The following is a 19,914-nucleotide window of genomic DNA, read 5'->3' on the forward strand; positions in this document are numbered from 1 at the left end:
TTCATGTAGTGTAAGCACTAGACTTTGCATACACTGTTGAAATGCCTGAACGGGTTTTTCCCAGAGAAGCTGTGGATGTCCCATCCCTAGAATTGTTCAAGGACAGGCTGGATGGAGTTCTGAGCAACTAGGGCTAGTGAAAGGTGCCCTTGCCCATGACTAGGGGGTTGGAACTAAACAATCTTTAAGGCACCTTCCAACACAAACCATTCTGTGATTCCAGGATACTAGGAGAGAAAATCTACTTAGTTTAAACCAAATATCCAATGTAATAGAATTAAATTATCAAACCGTACTTCTTTAAACTTCTTTTAAACATCACCTAAACATTTGCAACACTTTGTGTCTAGAAAAAATGTAAAAAAATACAGGATATAGAAAGACCACTGATTCTTTAAAAAATAATCTTTACTGTCATATCTCCACTGACTATTTTGTCTTATATTTTTAAAGACACATTCATGTTTAATGTGGCAAAAAGGATTAATTTTAAAGAAAAGCTGATATTTTTTAACCAGAGTGAAGAGCATTTACTTAAACAGGTCTGGAGAAAAAGGGGTATCTACCTCCTAAACATATGGTCAAAAGTTAAGTTCATAATTCAAAGCTGAATACTAAATAGCCTGAAGAAATAAGAGAAGATTGAGATGAAACTTTTAAAAATAGATTTTAATGCCTCATGCAAGTGGCACCAGCAAATATTTGGATCATTATAATTAATTTTCTTTTAACCTTTTAATAAAGCTGACTTAAAAATACTGTTTCCATGAGCTAACCACTCAAGCCTGTGTTACCTACAGCAATACACTCACCGAGGCACCATTCTTCAGCCACCTAATTGTTGGAATAGGCTTGCCCGTAGCTATACAAGGCCAGTACAGGTCACTGCCTATATCCCTTTCTGTGTCATTGATATGTTCTACCCACTCAGGAGCAGCTGCAGAATAAAATACATGATGCATTGTAAATATAGCACATACATATTTAATTAGCATTATGTTGTATTAATTCCACTGCTTTTTCCATGATACTTAAACAGGCCACTCAAAGTAAAGATGATAATGCACCAGCAATGCACAAAAAAGTTTTTGTCTTACAATATAGATTCAAAAAAGCTTCAAACTATTTTTTATGAGAAGAAAATATGGAATTGAAATAATGGTTCCTGAAAGACAGAAGCAAGATATCACCACTTAAATTGATCTGTAGATTATTCAGCGTTGAAATTACTCAGAAGCACTGTGAAAATAATAGTTAAATGACATGAGATTGTGCAAAACTCTGGACGTACTGAAAAGATCTCCAAGAAATTATGCTCTTGGTCCAAACAGTATACGTAAGAAATTAATATTGAAAATGGTCCAGCATATTTGCTTTTGCTAAGCAAACAAACCAATTTATTAGCTTTAGTTATTATAAGCAGTAATAACCTTCCCACACTAATTCTGAGTTTGATCTAATGAAGTTCTAGTACTTAACTGAGGTTCTTAAATCAGAAAATCTTCTGTACAGACAGTGAAAGAGACATAAATCTTCTGAGGGTGGTTCAGATGTTACATGTGACATTTTCATGTCATGGATTTGTGGCATAAACCTCAGACAAGAAGCCAAGTTACTTTGGATGATTTCACTATGAGCAGTAAGATACAATTTTTGGTTATCTAATTTAACCAAATGCATAAAGGGAAGAAACAGAGGGTGGAGGAAAAAAGAACTGTGCATAGCTAATATACAGAGAGCTAAGACAGAAAACACAAACAATAGGAGGAAACAAAAAATCCTAACAAACCTAATGGTCTCTTTTTCTTCTCGGAAGTTCTTTCACTTTGAGTACTGTAAACTGATTTAATGTACATTATGCATATGTATATAAACACAGAACTGTCAAAATGTATATACCAGCTATCTAACCAGACAAATTGTGTAGTCTTTCAATTAATACATAAATACCATGCCTGACATTTAATGCAAGAATTTTGATGCTGCTCTATTAACTTGAACAACAGTGTGTGAGGATAACGGTATGAATCAACACAGACAACTGTGAAAACACAGACACTTCCAACCTAAGTAAAAGCAACACAGATCATCAAGAATAAAATTGTTCTTCCTACCTTGTACATAAACTCTTGCTTGGTGTTTATCTTTTCCTTTATAGTTTTCAGCTTCACACTCATAAAGTCCTTCATCTTCATACTGAATATTGAAGATCTTAAGAACTGCACCAGACATGCTTATCTCAGCAGAGGCTGGCAAGGGTTCAAGGTATTTACTCCATCTGAGTTCAGGAACCGGACTTGAAAAGGTACAGTAAAGTACAAATGAGCGTGTTCAAGAACTGGCGCTTAAATTGCAGACTACAAAAAGAGCATTTGATCATGAAATATGTACTTTCATTCCATGAAATATGAAAGCAATTTGTGCTGTACAGTAACTTTAAAACACACTTACTTTCCAAGAGCAAAACACTCCAGTGTCACGTTTTGTCCCAGGAGAGCATACGTGTCCTTGAACTTCACCTTGATATCAGCAGGATACACTTTTGCTCCTAATATGAAAAAAAAGATTCTCAGAAAAGGCATGTCAGAAAGTTATACAGCTATTAAAATTTTCACAGTTCAATAAAACTTTTCTTAAATTCCAGACAAAATTCTTCTTTACACTAAATAAACAGCCTGTCAATTTGTAAAGTCTGACTAAGCACTGAACTTTTACTACTAAGGCATAATGGTTTTACTCAGCAACTACTTATCTTTCTCTGGATGACAAATCCTAACATTTTTTACAGAATTTGAAGCATGATTATGTACTCTGTGTGTGGGTAGACAAAAACCTGAGTCTGCTTCCCACAAGTTTTTTACTGGATAGAGAATTTTGAATTATTTTGAATTTAAGCTCAATTTTACCTCAGTAAGGGTATGAAGGAAGCAAGCACATCTACAGTTTAATGAGCTTACAGAGATGTAAATGTAAACAAATCTCCCTACTAGCAATCCCCATAGAAACCCTCTTGCAGTTCTATATGAAGATGGCAGTGTGAATACTGGAATATTTGGTCAAAGATCGCTAATTTGATACTAATTAAATCAGTAATATGGAAAATTGTACAGATAAAAGGGTCACTGAAAAATTGATGATCAGTTTATGACGATCTAGTGATGGACACTCTGAAGTGTCAAAAGGAACTTTGGTTCCTATTTGGAAAACACGCAGTTCTCCTGAAGAAATGGTGGCAAATAATCCAGTAACACAAAGCCACAGAGGTGTCTTAGGAGACTGACCATGAGACACAAAGCCCTCAGGCCACCATTGGATAGGAAATTTCATCAGGGGAAAAGGATTTTCCTCTTTCATAGGGGATTTTCTGAAGGAAAAAAAGTAAATCCTGAAGCTGTTCATCAACATTTACATGAAGTTTCTACTTTACAGTCCTACTCCTTTGAACCAATGCCAAAATACTGAAGATTTTGGGATCAGGGGCTTATCACATAAAAGAAATGGGGATTCTGGGGATAAGAACTCTGTTCTCAATTATTTGAAACTAAATTTGTGAATTAATCAATGGAGATTTCTTTCACAAAGATTTCATGATGGATGGGAATGATTTGCACCTCTGCTCTGAAACACCACGTAACATTGAGCAGTAGCCATTATAACTTTGCCATATAATTCTCCTTACAGAAATGAAAATAGTTATGAATTAGCAAAATTATAATACAAACATATATAATTAATATAATTAAAATGCTGTGCATAGCATTTCCAATAAATACTTACGATCAGATTGCGGAATAAGTGGAATAAATTTACTGAATACACTCTTTGTTATCGAAGGGCTGGACACAAAACATGAATAATTGCCCTTATCTGATGCTTCCACATTTGCAATGTAGAGATTGCCATTTGTCTGTGACACAAATCGTCGTTTGTCCAAAGCAATGAACACTGGGAACTCATTTAGAAGCCAGCGATAACTGAGGTCATCTGGAGGAAAATATTTTAGTCAATATTAAAACCCAACACTATCAGCTATTTAAACCACAGGATACTGTCTGCATACGAATGACTTGACTCTAATTTCTAGGTTATAGATTTTTTTTTTTTGAGAGGCAGCTATGTGAGAGAGATTTATACATGTCTCAGCAGCCAGCTCATTCCTGTCTACACTGAACACTGGGGCACTGCTGCTGTCAGTGCAGGTTACTGGAGACCTGGCTACACTGTGCACACCTTGCCCTGGGCACAACCATCCCACAGGAACTTAGTGGGATGGGATGAGAGAGGCAGCTGGGTCTTGACCTTATGCAACAGAGAAGCTGGGAACTTCTCACCAGTCTTGCGATTTAGACAAAACCTTAAGACTTCTAACTAGTAACATGTCTCCATTCTTCAGTTCCTTGCAATGCTTGAACTGAGCAAGAAAACTAAATCATTATTCCATTTTACAGGGTAGAAGAGATGCTAACAGCCAATTTCATCCCTCATGATGGAACTCCAGATGCTTGAGATTATGGGTATAATCCCTGTAGAGATCTTCAGTAGCTAATGATGAGAAAAAGTCCCTTCCAGAGAATAAATAACCTCATCTCTGACCCTCTGGGGGCGCTTCTGTTGTTCCATGATTTTAACACAAGCGCATGATCATAGTAGTTGAGGTGACTTTACTAGGTGGAATGAACGGTCAACATATGGTCAACGACAAAACATTCAAAACAGAAACCTAACCTAAATGGTGATTCTCAAGCTGCACAAAAGTTACTGTTTAAGTAAATATAAAGGAAACTTGCAAAAACAAATATTAATTCATCTTTTACTCTTAAGACACTGAAAATGAAGCACTTTTAGCTGAATTACCTGGGTAGTGGTAAGGGGGCTCACAAAGAAGCACTGCTCCAACACCTTCCCGCACTTTAACCTCATAACGTTCCTCAGGTGGAAAGGGATCCAGATCTAGTTTTTAAAAAAGCAAGGGGAGGAGAATAGGGATTTTAACTACAGTAACTTTTTACTATTATAATTAGTTTCTGTCCTGTAGCAATTAGTATAGAAATACATCAATACATGGCAGTTGGAAACTTGTTAACCCCTAATGCCAGTTTTGCTTATTTGTCATTACCAAATGAATTTTTTGTTTTGTTATTTTTGTCATCGTAATTGTAAATGCCAAGGGAAAGAAAAAAGTGAAGTAGACTTTATCTCTAAGAGTAGTTAGGTTAAAATATTTTAATGAGTGTTAAGGCACTGGATCTAAAAATTATGTACAGTATTCTCACACAAACTAATTGATGAAGTATATGAAAGAATGTGATGTGGGTTTTGTTCCACAGTTTCAGTAAATTTGACAGCAAAACAAAATTACACCTGGTCAAGACTTTTGAACTTTTCTACATGGTTGTTGATATTTTTCTATCAGTTTATGCATAAGCAAAAGAGAAAAAAACACTAAAGATCAGACATTTTTTATATTAATTTTAGCAACTCTATTCAGTTCTTTAGAAACAATGATTGTAGAAATAATTTTTATAGGTGATGATTAAAAAGGATAAAGGAATAAATACAACAGTATAATAAAGAATAAAAGCAGGGGTTTTTAAACGGATATTTATCAGTTTCCAGCTATCTTTTCACTATTCCTTACCTCTTTACCCTATTTTAGTTTACATATTAAAACACTGTATATTAGGGTTCTGTTCAGCATAATTTTTCAGTATACTATCAACATTCAGCTCATGCAGCCAATGATCTGGTAGGCAGAAAACATATCTCAGACTGTTTTGGTTCCATTTTTTTTGATCTATTAGCTTGATTGAGGTTTTTTTTTTTTATCCTATTGATTATTCAGGACTGACTGGAGATTGCTTTATGTATAAATAAATATCCCATAAATGGAAAGTTGATGTTTTCTCCATTAAAAGGAAGTAACAACCTGGCCTTCAACTTTTTTTTTTCTAGAAGATACACTGGGTAAATACAGACTAAGACTGTATCAACGATGGTATGACCCATTAGCTCATTATAGCTTCTGACTTTCCCTAATATTTTTATTCCCACAATCTCACAAGTACTATCAGAAAGCTGATGTCTGATCTTCTACAGGAAGGAGTGAATTCTACTTATGGAAGCTGGTTAAAGACAAGAGGGGCATCAAACACTTAGTGTCAGGGCACCTAGGGCTTTGTGAATGGACCCCAGTTAGAGTAGATTCCTTTTTTTTAGGATTCCTTTCTTTGCCCTCTGATGATAAAATATATCGGGGGAAAAGGCAACTTGAGGGAAAAAAAAACCAAAATCCCAAACACTATCTTAAGTCCATAAAATTTTACATTAGTCTTCATTTTGTACACCAATTTTTTACAATTCATGTATTTGGTGATATGCAGGTCCATACATGTACATGTCTTCACAAGACTAGCTCATGGCTGTCAGAAGTTGACAGAAATTTCCCCCAGCAGGGTTTTTTCACTGTAGCCTAGGAGCCGGGGCATATTTTACTAGCAAGTGCTGCGCCTTCCTCCTGCAGTTGTGCTTGCACTGCACCTCATCACCATATGCCCTCACTCGAGTCTTTCTTCTGTGACTATTTCCCCTCGAGTCCTACCATGATTTTAAAAGAGTCTGGGCATTATTATCTCCAGATCTGGCTCCATGAGTCTCTTCAATTAATAATTTAACAATAACTCACTGGGAAGGCTGTTATGCTGTGTCAGCTGAATGCTAAAGAATATAAAATGCTTATAAACTTATTTTGTGTCGATCTCTGCAGACTACGGCACTTAAGATACTGTTTTTACAGAGCAGTGTAGATACAGCACATGTTAGCAGAATACACTGCAGTGTAAAACATTGGGCATTCATAGCTAACCATAATTTTTCTATATTCTGACATAAACAATGGCTTACATCCAAAACTCAGAGTGGCTTCACTGCTTCTGACAGTTCCAAAGACATTCGACACTACACAGACATATTTTCCAGCATCCCTTGATTTCTCTGGATTGTTGATAACAAGTCTGCCTCCCACCATACTGTAGCGCTCCTTTGTCAAATCAATATCCCAGTTGTTGAGTTTCCATCTATTAAAAAAGAAAAGCAAGATGTAAGATTGCCCCCAAAAAGCAAACCTGGTAAGAAAAATGATGAGAAAAATAACTCATAGATTCTGACAAACTATGCAGGAAGTTATTAATATACTTCTATACAAGTTTTAAGTTTTCCTTCAAAAAGAGGCACAGATTTGAACTCCAGAAGTCTTTTAAACGTAACAGTGTCACTTCTTCATTCTTAGAGACGTGACATAGTTTGTTAAAACATAGTTGCTGGCTAAGCAGTAAGAAATGCTTGAGCTGGCTGTGAATGAGCTAGCTAGTCACCAAACACATGGATTTTAAACATATCTCAAATAAATATCTAAGGCCAGACTGGATAACAATATACTCCCTCTACACTTTTAAAGTATGGGGTAATGAGAGATTTTTTTAAACTTGCTGCAGATAATGAAAATGCTTCATGAAACATAACGTGCCAGTAAAGTTAGTGCAAAAACTGTTGCATCCTTCATAAAAGACGTACTTACTATTGCTTTAGTAAATTGCTGGACACTCTTCCCTTAGTTATGGTAAAATCCCACATCCAATTCACTGAATTACCACAATTTTTACTTGAGGGATTAAGACAGAAACTGGCAGCCCAGTTCTGACCGATTTCTACTTATTTTAAGAAACGTTAAAAAACACGGAGTGGGTATCAGTACTCATGATTTATATTTGTGTCTATCACTGTGTCCACAAGAGGGAGCCTGTTACCTTAGAAAGGAACTGCCTGGTTCCTTCGCACAAATAGCAAAGGTGCAACTTCATTACATTTAAAGATCATAAAATTATTTCTGCATAAATATTTTCTTTTTTCCTAAGGTAAGATAGCCATTAGTATTTGACAATGATAATACACACACCACCTGTTCAGTCACTATTGAAGATGCACCAAAATATGCAGAGTTCCCATCTGGAAGTGGAACTTGATATTGTCATAGAATGAAACAAAAAAAAAATTTAAAAATCTAATGAAATAGAAGAATTTTAAAGATGCAGCAAATAGCATTTTCATTTTATGGAGTTCTAGAGGTATCACTTCAGTCCTGTGAGATATACAATGTGTCAGCGTTAGAAAAATAAATATATCCTCTGTTCAGAAATACCTAGGTACAAAATGTCCTGAGGACAGCTCATCCTGCGATGAAAATGGCAGGAAGGACTTATTTACCTCTGAGATAGAAGAATTTTGACTCAATAACTGGTAGAGGGCTGAGATGAAGATAACATATTGAGGTATACTAAAAATAATGTGTCAGGAAATAAGAAAAGTGGCCTTATTCTGTACTGCAATCATCATCTCATCACCTATCAGTGCTAATTGTCAGATTTGCTCCTAGACAGAGAAGTTCTGGAGGTGCAATACAATTCTTTGAGAGCGTTTTTGCTAGTTCAGATTTTGCACAGCCCACAATAGATAAAGAAGAATGCCAAAATTTATTTAGAACCTGTAATAATCTATAAATGGTGTGTTTACTGTCTTGCAGACAGGGTTGGGGGAAGTTTCTGGACCATCTGGAAGAGATGGGCAAGTACAGCAAAGGGTATCAGATCTTAGCATATGTAATCTCTCCACACTTTCCAAGCATGGCAAGAGGAAGTAAGTGCAACAAAATGTCATATTCAAATGGTGGTTCTGTACAGGTAGATAACCTGTTAGCATATTTTTAAAACTGGCAATGAAGATGAAGTAAGCTGTTTTGATGGAGGAATACCTGAGTTCACCACAACACTGTAACAGATTTAAAATAATAGCTAGCAGATTTGATTGGTTTTTCTGTTCTAGAAACCAGTCTGGGAATACACATAAGTGAGTACTGGGGGAAGGTCATAGGCTAATTTACTGAAATGGATCTCTTTTGCTGGCAAGATATTGTGTCTGGCTTTAGTACAATGACAGCAGTTTTCTGCCTGATCAGCTTGTAATTTAGTCACAGTCTTAATACTGATAATCTTAAGTACATTTCTCTTCACACTATGAGCAGATGATGGCTGACACACTCATATGAATGCACGACAAAACATTGCTTTCTACAATAATATAATTATTGTGAAAGAAGTCAGGTGGGAATCCGTATTAAAACTAGCTGAAATGTTTTTTCAGAATGAAGTTCTTCACGTCTTCAGTAGCATAGCTGACACATTCTTGATCACTGCCCTGCAACAAAGAGGATGCAAAACGAACAAAGGATGTAGAATATCCAGGTTCAACAATCAGTACTTCTCCTTTCAAAGCAAAATAGAATAAAAAAAGCCATTCTGAATCAAAAAAATCTAAAGACTCAAATGTCCACCAACCTCGGCCCAAGCTGGAAAGATAGTCTCTCAATTTTTTTTAAAGGTCACTTTTTTTTTTTTTTAATTTACATATGGATCAGTATTTCTTTCAAAATCTGAAAATATTTAACACAATATACTGGTTTTAATGCTGATTAGACATTTTGGCAAATCGAATCAAGGTTGAGTCTTACTCAAAAATTGGATATCTCTGCATTTTTTCCCACCTTGAAGACTTTGCTCCAACCTTTTATGACAGTCAAAAACAATCTGAAATAGATGCTGAATAAAACACGCAAGATTTGAAAATCAAAATAGGAGATATTACCTGTAAGTTGGAAAAGGAACTGCTCGAGCTCTGCAGTTCATTGAAACTTGTCCATCTGAAGATTCTTCTGGATAGATAGTATCAATAGGTTGCTCCTCAAAAACGGGTCCATAACCTTTGTTTCCTTCCTCTGAAAACAGAATAGAGTTTCAAATTAATCACTTTTTAACTAGCAGTCAAACTGAAGACGAATTTGAATCATACATTCAAGAATCAAAATGTGAAGGTAAAATAATGAGTCACCCGAAGTTAAATTCTGTGTTCTTCAGCAAAACTGGAGCAGTACAGGTAACAGAAGTGCTGTCTGTCATTCACTGACTCCTGCCTTCTGAGAACCAAAGTAACTCACACTTTGTGAGTGTTATTATTATTATATAGTATTATTTCTTCTAATACTACCTTGTGCCTTCTCTGATGAAATTAATTATTTGTCACTGTTTAGGCCAGATGTGGAGATAATTAGGAACTGAAGACATGTCCCTTAGAAATACAGTGAGACCAACTTACTTCACAAAGACCAACAAATTCTGATCAAAAAGGTCTACATCCAAAACAACTACCCACAGTTATTCCTGATCTTATAGCCTAATCATCTCCAATGATTTTATGTACTTAGAAACAATCTTTACGACATCCGACCAAAAAACCCTTATGTTGAGTACCAAAGCCAAAAACTACATTGTTTCCAGATCACACCTGTCCTTCCTTTGAAGCTGAGGTATGTATTAGTTTCTACACTCTAATATACAATTTTTAAAAGGTCCAACACTGAAAATAATTTCATTTTGGAAAGTCAAGCACTTAAAGGTAAATACATGTAAAATAGGTTTGAACACAAACTGTATTTTTTAATCTTTATCCTTCATTTGTGGATGCTGTTGTAAAGTTGGTAGGGTCTGCCCACGTCTGCTGCACTCCCTTCTCCTTTATCTCCTCCAAGCATAGAAGGTTGCTCTTTGGGGCAAGAAGCAAGACTAAGAGCAAAGGTGCAATGTATTGGGAAAATTCTTCTCAGTAAATCCAGGATGTAACAGGGTTTTTTTCATGTGAAAATGTCAAATATGCATTCTAGGTATAGAATGACTCTGTGAGGAGGCTGTGAATGCTCCATATAGATAAAATTTTGAGACAACACAATTGTCTAATTCTCACAGGTCTCTACTGAGACCAAATAAACAGTATGGGCACTTGTAAGAAAATTCATGGGAGAACAAAGGAAAACATGATTCACTAAAAGATTCACTTTCCATTCAAGTTCAGAGCCTTGCTTCAAATCCTAGAGATGCCAGAGACTTGTAAAATGACTGCAAGAACCTTGTAATACAAGGGAAACACAACAAACAAACACAGCTCTAATGAATAAGATCTATTCTCATTATTATGAGATGGCATAATAATTTAATTCAAAAGCGATGGTTAAGGATGGAAATGATTTTCAAAAGCAATGGTTAAGGATGGAAAAATCCTAACATTTTGCAGTAGTATCTGTGCTGTCTGTGAAAATTTGCTACATGTCTTGCAATTTAAAAAATCTTCTCAGATCAGTAAATAAACTGGCAATGTAAAAGATGAATGTTCTTAAATCAAAAGATGACTTTGTACTCATGCCGTTAAAAGTCCTGTGTTTGGTCCTGAAACATTTTAGACTAAATTAGACAGTTTTTAGGAATCCTGTAAAAGAAGAGTCTCTCTATATACCTAAGGAATGTGAATTATACCAGTGTAAAAATACCACATATACATAAAACACTCTTTCTGCAGATATATTTTTTATTGTTTCTAAAGTCCCTATTCATAGATGGACACTGGATTTCAGCACTAGAAGACTGTTTGCAGATAAAAAGCAAGTTCCCTTTCGACTTCAAATCTGGGGTTAAAAAGTCACCATTTCCCTTGAGGACAGGAGTAGGTACAGAAGATACTTTTATGATGTGAAATACATGGTCAGGCAAATTAATTTTTAAAACTAATTAATGTAACAAGAATTCTTTAAAAAAAGCAAAGAAGAGCAGCTAGAAAGGCAGAGCTTTTGAACAACGGTTTGCTTTTGTTCATATTTTAAAGCACAACACAGTATAAAAATCTACATATTGCTAGACCAAAAGAAGAACTAATTTCAGACTGAAAAGGCAAGATTCACGTACTTGCTCAGAGACTGGAATGACTAAGCCAGAAACCTGATGGCATGTTCTCTGCAGTTCTTAAATATGAGTACAGAATAACAACAGTCTCCAGCAGCAATCAGCCATATCATATGCAGCTGACTCTTCACTTTAGGACTCAAATGATGTTAAGGAAGACTTAGGCATTTCATGGCATGCATTTTTAATGCTGAAAGCACTATTAATTATACTGAGTTAATGCCTGCTTCTCACACCTATCAAATGTGCTTTATAAAGGCACTTCTGCTGCAATCTATCATGAATCTGGTTTCAGGTGTCTGTCTGCACAGAATAAGATGTGCACACTGAACTTCAGGTATGGCAAACAATAAACTTTTCATTCTCAGCCACAAGACCATGCGTGGACCAGTCGCATGAAACAGCACATGGGAGAAAAGATAAAGGGGTTGTGAAAAGATCTGCAAGAAATGTTCCCACTTTAAGTGAAGTACCACGACTGTGTGACAAAGTTTGCAGAGTGACAAATGGAAGACTAAGAGTACAAGTAAAAGCATCAGCTCACTGAAGTTGTGCCTACATGAAAAAGAGAAGTAGAGAAAGAAGAAGAAAATGGATATATTTGGAAAACTGAGGATGGAATGAAGAGCACATTTCCTATGTTTGGGTCCTGCTTTAGACAAGAGGATGGATTACCTGACCTCTCAAACAGTGCCCTATGTTTTGGGTAAATTTCTTGTGATTTCTATTTTAAATTGGAGCAGAAGCTATCACCTGACTATTAAAGGCATTCTTCAGTGAATTCTGAAAACAAGACTCAGACCTTTCAATATTGCTAAATGTATTACGAAGTCTATGCAAAGGCCAAGAAAATCTTTCCTCAACTGATGAGATTACGGATCCTGTATTAGAATCTTTCCCTCTGGAAGGTGGTCGTATCATTCATTCTCCAAGTGACATTTTCTAATGAGTCTTCTCCTTCTCTTTCTGTTTCCTGTAGACCTATCTATTTCCCTGGCACTTAACATTGCCAAAAGTGGCTGCCCGAGACAGTCGTTGGGTGTGAGTATTGATCTACCTGAAAGTGTTGTATCCAGTTACATATTTTAACATGAGACAGGGACAAAGATTTGTTGACATGGTGCATGGCTAGATTAACCTTGAGTGCTAAAGGATGCTGCACGTAAGAGCCTTGGAGTCATTCATTATCAGTTTAACTAAGTTGTCAGGCTCTGCATTAGCCTTGCAAGACCAGAATTTGATATTTAGAAGCAGATCCTGTACTGTTTTCAATATGTCAGAGAAATGAGGACCCACCCAGGTCTGAGAAGCTCATGCTTAAAAACAAGATGGTTTGGGAATGAGCCAAAGTATCTCTATCAGGCATGCAGGAACACAAAATGACACTTCCACATTTCTGAGCACTGTGATCACCAAACATATTATGATTATTTATTTACAAATGTCAGACACTCAGCAGTAGCCTGAAATGGTCTTCTAAGAACCAAGCAGGGACAAGACAGACAAGGTAAACAGGCATTAAGTATATTCATCCACTTCTTTTTTTTCGGAAGAAAATCATTATCTCTTTTTAGAAAATGTGAGTAATATGTTGTGATAAAAAGCTTTAAATAATGTAGATTCTAGCTCCCAGTTCAGAAATGCCTTTTTGAACCTACTGTTCTGGAAAATGCCCAAGCATGAATAATTTAAAGTTTGAGGGCTTGATCATTTTTTTTTTTTTTTTTACTTTTCTAAAACATGTGGGAAAAGTTGTACTTGGAATTCATGGGAAGCTTATGTGCTGAAGCAGTAATGTGTTCATGTTGAAAAAAATCATAACGTAGCATCACCATGATGGACAAGAGAGGGGTACATCATTAGTATAAGTCATCAAGATGCTAAAGGCAAATCATTTTCCAAGAGCCAGTCAGCACTCAAACAGAAAAGGTAACCACTCCAGCACTCCAACTTCATATTATATGAAAGATTAAGACTGTCTTTGAGAAGGCTGCCTCTATTTTTCTGGACCCAAAGGAGCAGGAGAATTACTTCTATTTTCTATGTACCAGTGAGGATATTGAAGAGCCCCACAGTTAATGACATAGTTTCTCCTTTACAGTAAGTTTCAAGTATGAAAAGCTCCAGCCCCTGGCAGAGCAAGTTTCTCCACTTGTGCCTAACAGGGTACAGTTTTCTTGTCTTTCCATACCGCCAAGAGGAATGTCAGCCAATACTAATTATTATATTTTAAATATATTTCCTTTTGCCTATTCAATATTTAAATCTTTAGGTGGTTCTTCCTTAAAAATCTAAGTGTTAGTTCAGAAGTGACTGAAGAGCCTAACATGTTGACCCCATGGGAAAGCCAGTGACCAGCAAATTAGGGATGAAGCTAAAGTGCAGTAATTGTTCTGCACAATCTCCCCACACAAGCCTTCCTGGTGCATATAAAATATCAGCAACACACTCAGAAATTCAGCATGCTGTCTAAGAGCATCCCCCATGTACTCCTCAAAACAACTGTCTTGCACTGAGAGCCTCTGCATTTTACTGGCTTTCTTGCTTTCCCTGCCTTCTCTGAAATTTCAGTTCCTAGTGATTTTTGGAAATTTGATTACCTAAAAAGCAGAAGGGTTTTGATATTTTTACCCCTGGACTATTGCCTCATTTTGCACAATTCAGAATAGTTTACTAGAGTGACAAGCTGCCTTCTAAGTCATTATCTGACCCAAACTCAGACACTGTCTAGCTCTGCACTATCAAATCCCAAGGTAAAAAGTAGAACATTTTATGAGAAACATATTATCAGAGGGACATTTCACTATTGATTCCTTTCATAGCCAACTGTAATCTACTATTTATTAAGCACAATAAAATACAGGGTCTTTGCAGATTTTGATTAGTCTTTTGGAAGAACAAAAAAAGATATAGCTGAAGAACAGTCTTAATTCTTTTGGTGATAGATTAGTATCCCAACTGAAGACACACTTGAGTTCACTGATTTACATGGGAAGTAGAGGATGACAGAAAAGTTTGAAATTCAGACTTAGCAACAGGACATGAATCTAAAGGGGGGTCAAAGGCAACTTGGAAGTGCATTGGAGAAATGTCAGGGGGAAGTGAAGAAGAGTCAAATATTACTAGTAATAGGCATGAAATAACTTTTTTGGCAGTGGACTGACAAGCACTGACATGTTCCCTGAGGAGTGATTTTCTGCTCTCATTTGCCTTGCACTACTCAAAGTGCACTCTGAAAATCAACTCTTGTAACAACTGTCTGTTCTATCAGTAAGTGGAAGACCGAATTATTTATGGCTTTTTCACCAGTTTATATCTGCAAGACTACATTTCAAGCACTAATTTACCTGGAAAATAAATACTGCTCCTGTCTCATTGCAGAAGATGATCTCTGCCTATACCTCTGATGCACTAATTCATAAAATCTTTGCTTCCCTTCAGTTAAGTAAGTGCACATTCACCACTGATGAGAAATGGTCAGTCAATGTAACAGTTCTCAATTTCTGCATTTAATTACCACAAAACAGAACTGGCTAAAAGAATCAAGGTGTTTGCTCCAAAGCAAACTCTAAAATTCTAAAAACAAAATGTATTTCACTTTGGAAATTTTTTTTTTAGAATTTCCTGCAGTGAGAAGAAGAACAATTTTAAAACAAATAAAACCCGTCAGTTTTTAGAGTCTCAGAACACCTGTCATCTCTTCAGGCCCAATTCTGAACATCTCAAGTCAGTGCAGCTTCAGGTTGCTAGCTCTCTGTTTCCCAAATACATCTAGCTGTTAAAGTCTGAAGGCTCTCAATGCTCAGTCAAATACATGAATTCTGCATATTTTCAGGTTTTTTGGCCAATATCTTTGAACTTGGGGACACCCATAGGGTGAGACATCTCAAAACAATGTATCTGCAAGCTATCACTTTCCTGGGTCCAGAGCATTTAATATAATAATAGGTGTTGTATTGTGTTTGCTTTTACTATTGTTATTACCCGTGTTGTTAAGATGGTTTGCCCCTGTTGCTCCCCCATATCCCTTTGGTTCCTCCCTTGTCACTCTTCCCTTAGACTGCCCCTTGACTCAGCAGAACTGTTGAGTCATTCCTGCATCCCCTCCCTGGTGCCCTGTCAATCACTCGGCAGCCCATTCCCACCACCTGGAAACTTCCATCAGGGGCGTCGAGTGATTGGATCAGGACCAGGGAACCCTCCCCTACTTTCCCCTAGTAGGTTGTCATCCCTATCTGTTTCCCCGAAAGGCACTCCCTAGTTTGACCCTATTGGTTGTTCTCCCCTTCCACTCCCCCCTTTATAAGTCACTGCAGAGTCCCTCTCCAGGCTCTCATCGGTCGGCTGGAGTTAGGTGCAGTTGGAGCTCCTGGAGCTATCAATAAAACCTGACGTTTGCCCCCCAGGAGAGTCAGCCTCATTTCTCAGTGGTTTCGCCGTCCCGTCACTCCTCTGGAGGCACTCCTTGCAAGCCCTTCGGGGAACCCAAAGGGAGTGCCTTCTGCCGTCGTCGTGTCGCCCGGCCGGGCCACTCAAGCGGAATCCGAGTGGGCACGACGGCAGTAGGTCTGTTTAGGAAGCATGAATTGAAAAAACCTAGACTACAAAGTCATAGACAAGCTTGCCAAAGGCAATTTACAGAGTAGAATCACCTAGAACTGTGGATCCAGCACCGCAGAAGGCAAAAGGAGACAAATATACTTCCAGAGAAAGTTTGTTTTGCTGAAAGGTGCTAAAAATCTTCTTAAATACTCTGCTTTCAATATCTGCTTCCAGTTACCTTGCCTCTTCACTCTGGAAGTTGGTCTGTCTTGCTATTTTAATGAGAACTCATGATCTTTACTCAAAAACTGTCCCCAGTTTACACATCCTCCATTACTGTTGACACTGCCAGCATTCCCCTCGATAACATCCTGTGTGAAAGAACACCTCCTAGAACTTGACTTGATCACTCTACTGTGCTCCTTCTTTCTCTTCACTATGTTTCAATTTTTAACCACACTGAGAACACTTCCAAGCAACCAGTTATACTTCATCTTGGTTACTGTAGATACATATTTTCTGGATACAATGGCATTTTCATTGCCAAGAAATACATCCAAGACAATTAAGACTAACTGCCAGCAGCTCTCAAACATATTTGAAATGAGAAACCCTCCAGCAAGACTCAAGTGGTGGGGCTGAGCAAAGAATGCAACACCAGATTTATATAACCTAGATGGGTACCATAAACTCCAGATGATAGAAGCAGATTTTCACTCCACTCAAAAGGTTATTTAATGATTTATGTGAAGTAGAGCAGGTCCAGGAGCAGAGAGCGTGTTCACTACTCAGCCTTGCAGTAGTACACTGGAAGAAACCAACACCCTCTGATTATATAAAACTAGGAATCTTCCACATTGGAGGGTGGTGCCATACCTTTAGAGATGGTCACAAGTCTTAACTTTGGCTTTTGATGAAAAATGCAAGCAAGTATTTATTCCATACCAGGAGATAAGTTAGGAAATGTGTTTGAACAGTAAGAGCACTATTAGAACCTGCCCTGTATTCACAATCCTTCACACCAATGGCTCCTATCTAGTTTGTGGGTATCTAAGACTGCCAAGAACAACAGTCCAGTGAGAGATCAAATGAGCCTTGCTATGACAGTGTCAGTGTGTACTCATGCTGCACACAGTGTCATGATAGCCCACTTTGTTGTTCTTCCTATGTCACTCAGTTGTTACCCTCACAGCCCATCACCTTCCAATGCCATTCTCAGGAACTTGTCAGCACCTACATTCTGCTGCCAAGGTTTTTTTGGCTAATGGGCACAATTGTGATGTGCAGAATACAGAGTAACATTAATGATTTAATCCTGCCTGTCAAGAAATTACCTGAACATTTGTTCTTCTTGATTGACTCACCTTTTTCACCAATCAGTGTCCAGCACTTGTTTGGCTACTGCAGCTGATTGTTTTGTTTGATGTCAACAGGTCCAGACCAAAATCACGTGTGTAACATTACTGATAGCACTTCACAATCTTTTTTTTAATTATTACTTTTTATTCTTTCAGGAAAAGCCCAGTATTGAATTAAAGTGGTGAGTTTAAGGTTTTAATTTTGGTGCTATCAGCAAGCCTCTTATCTTAACAAAGGAAAAAACTCTTGATACACACAGCAAATTTATTTTGAAGGTATTGATTTTTATTAGGCATCAGTAAATCCTCCATCAAACTCAGACGTGGACTAAAGAACACCATTCAAAACCATGGAATAATGTAATGTTCCTGCTAAACCAGAAATCATCCTGTGAGCTCTGGACTAATTTTTTAAAGGCAATGATCTTACATCAAGTATAAATCAGATTTTTTGACTCGGTAATGAGGAATAAGGTCATGGTAGTGAAACTGAGGCAATGCCTGAAATGATATCCCAGATTAAGCAATTTTGTGACCCTCAAAGTAGGGAAGGATTTAAAGCCTACCTTGAAAATAACCATAACATTACTACACAATGTTTGCACTTTTCAAATATTGGTCAATATTTTGTGCATGCTGTGTTTATGCTAACAGAAAAATTCATCCCAGCAACTAAAACCCAGCATTCATTTAAATTGGCATGCAATTCAGAAACAAGCTTTACAAATTTCAAAGTTGTTTGGAACAACTGGAATTTTGCCTTTTCACAGACCTCCCTCTATCTCTTAAAATGGAACTGAAATTTCAATTGCAAACATTTCTCTAAATGCAGATGCTAGAAATATGACTCCAGAATGTTTTATTATTTATGGTGCCACCTCTATTCATGAAAAAAAATTGCAATTTTTAATAAAAAACTGAAATCAGAATATGCAGAACTACCCCACTGTCTTACAAAAAACTACCACTACAGTGGGTTCGGAAAAATTACGAATTTTAGATGGTATCAATAATATACGATTTTGGTTTTCATTATTCTAAACATGTTGATCATCTGTGCACAATAGACAATTGATATAATTTTATAATCTAGAGAAAGATTTCACTCTGTGTATCAAATTAGACAATGCCAAATTTAAAGTCCAGATCTGTCTTTTTTTAAAACTTTTTATAATGGCAGCCATTCTAATAAATATGCTTCCTGTCAGTTTTATTGTTTACATTTAGTAGTGTGTTGTATCAGCACAAATAAATTAAAGCCATACAAACATTCTAAGTATCCTTGAAACACATAAAACTAACAATTACTTTAAGGAATTAACACAGGCGATCATCTTACCTGCTGCCAGGGAGTAGACAAAACAGGGTGTAATAAGATGACAGATGAAAAACCAAATGGTTATCTTCTGTTCAGCCATTATCTCAAAAGGAATTGTGCACTGCAATACCATCATTCAGAGAACTAAAAATGCCTGTTACAGAGAAAGAAGAGAGTCAATAACTCTGACATAAGGCTTTATCTCATATCACATTTGGCCTGTCAGATGATGACTAAACTGAATACTTAAGAGTTAATATAGGAGAGAATTTTTTGAATAATAAATCATCATCAGAATTTCTGGATCAAATTAATTATATCTATTATTCAGAGAGCACTCTGTTTCAGAGTACTCAGGTGTTCTGATGATAGTATAATATGGTAAATGTTAAAACTGATTATCCTTTTTTACACTTCTCTTCTGGATTCTATCATCCATCTCAATAAATACTACATTTCAATTCATGACTTCAAAGTCTGTAAAAAGAAGACTACAGTGAAACTAAAGCACATGCATCTCTTTCAGATCCATTTTGCCTAGTATATCACTGTTTTAAACTTTTAGTATAGAATTAATGATCCTTCACAAAGGTGGTTATAGTTTTTATGAGTTTCCTTTTAAATACTGAATATAATCATTATTGCAATGTTGTTTTCAAAGGTTTCTCTTTTTCATATGGGAGAAGGTCTGCCTGTATATATACTAAAGCCAAGCTAAAAAAGCATGCAGTTTCTTTTGAATATTCTAAGATTTTATAAATTATTTTTCAGATGCTTCTGTAAGATTTGTTACTACTTCCAATCAGAATATTTTGCTAGCTTTTTTCTTTCTGCTGGAGACTATTATCTGTCTCTTCAGGGA

At 36.6% G+C, this 19,914-nt stretch overlaps 1 protein-coding gene across 1 annotated transcript in view; it reads right to left on the minus strand.

Moving 5' to 3' along the window:
- The window catches only part of CNTN1 (contactin 1), a 214,117-nt gene that overhangs the window by 57,366 nt on the left and 136,837 nt on the right, over positions 1-19,914 (minus strand). The window contains exons 3-10 of the mRNA XM_053943219.1: positions 19,074-19,206; positions 9,694-9,823; positions 6,901-7,073; positions 4,855-4,950; positions 3,778-3,984; positions 2,452-2,548; positions 2,115-2,296; positions 813-937 (exon numbers count right to left, since the gene is read on the minus strand). Coding sequence (XP_053799194.1) covers positions 813-937; positions 2,115-2,296; positions 2,452-2,548; positions 3,778-3,984; positions 4,855-4,950; positions 6,901-7,073; positions 9,694-9,823; positions 19,074-19,188 — 1,125 coding nt within the window. The 5' untranslated portion in view covers positions 19,189-19,206. The remainder of the gene's footprint in view (positions 1-812; positions 938-2,114; positions 2,297-2,451; positions 2,549-3,777; positions 3,985-4,854; positions 4,951-6,900; positions 7,074-9,693; positions 9,824-19,073; positions 19,207-19,914) is intronic.

This window comes from Vidua chalybeata, chromosome 5 (genome assembly GCF_026979565.1).
Source record: "Vidua chalybeata isolate OUT-0048 chromosome 5, bVidCha1 merged haplotype, whole genome shotgun sequence".
Taxonomy (NCBI): Eukaryota; Metazoa; Chordata; class Aves; order Passeriformes; family Viduidae; genus Vidua; species Vidua chalybeata.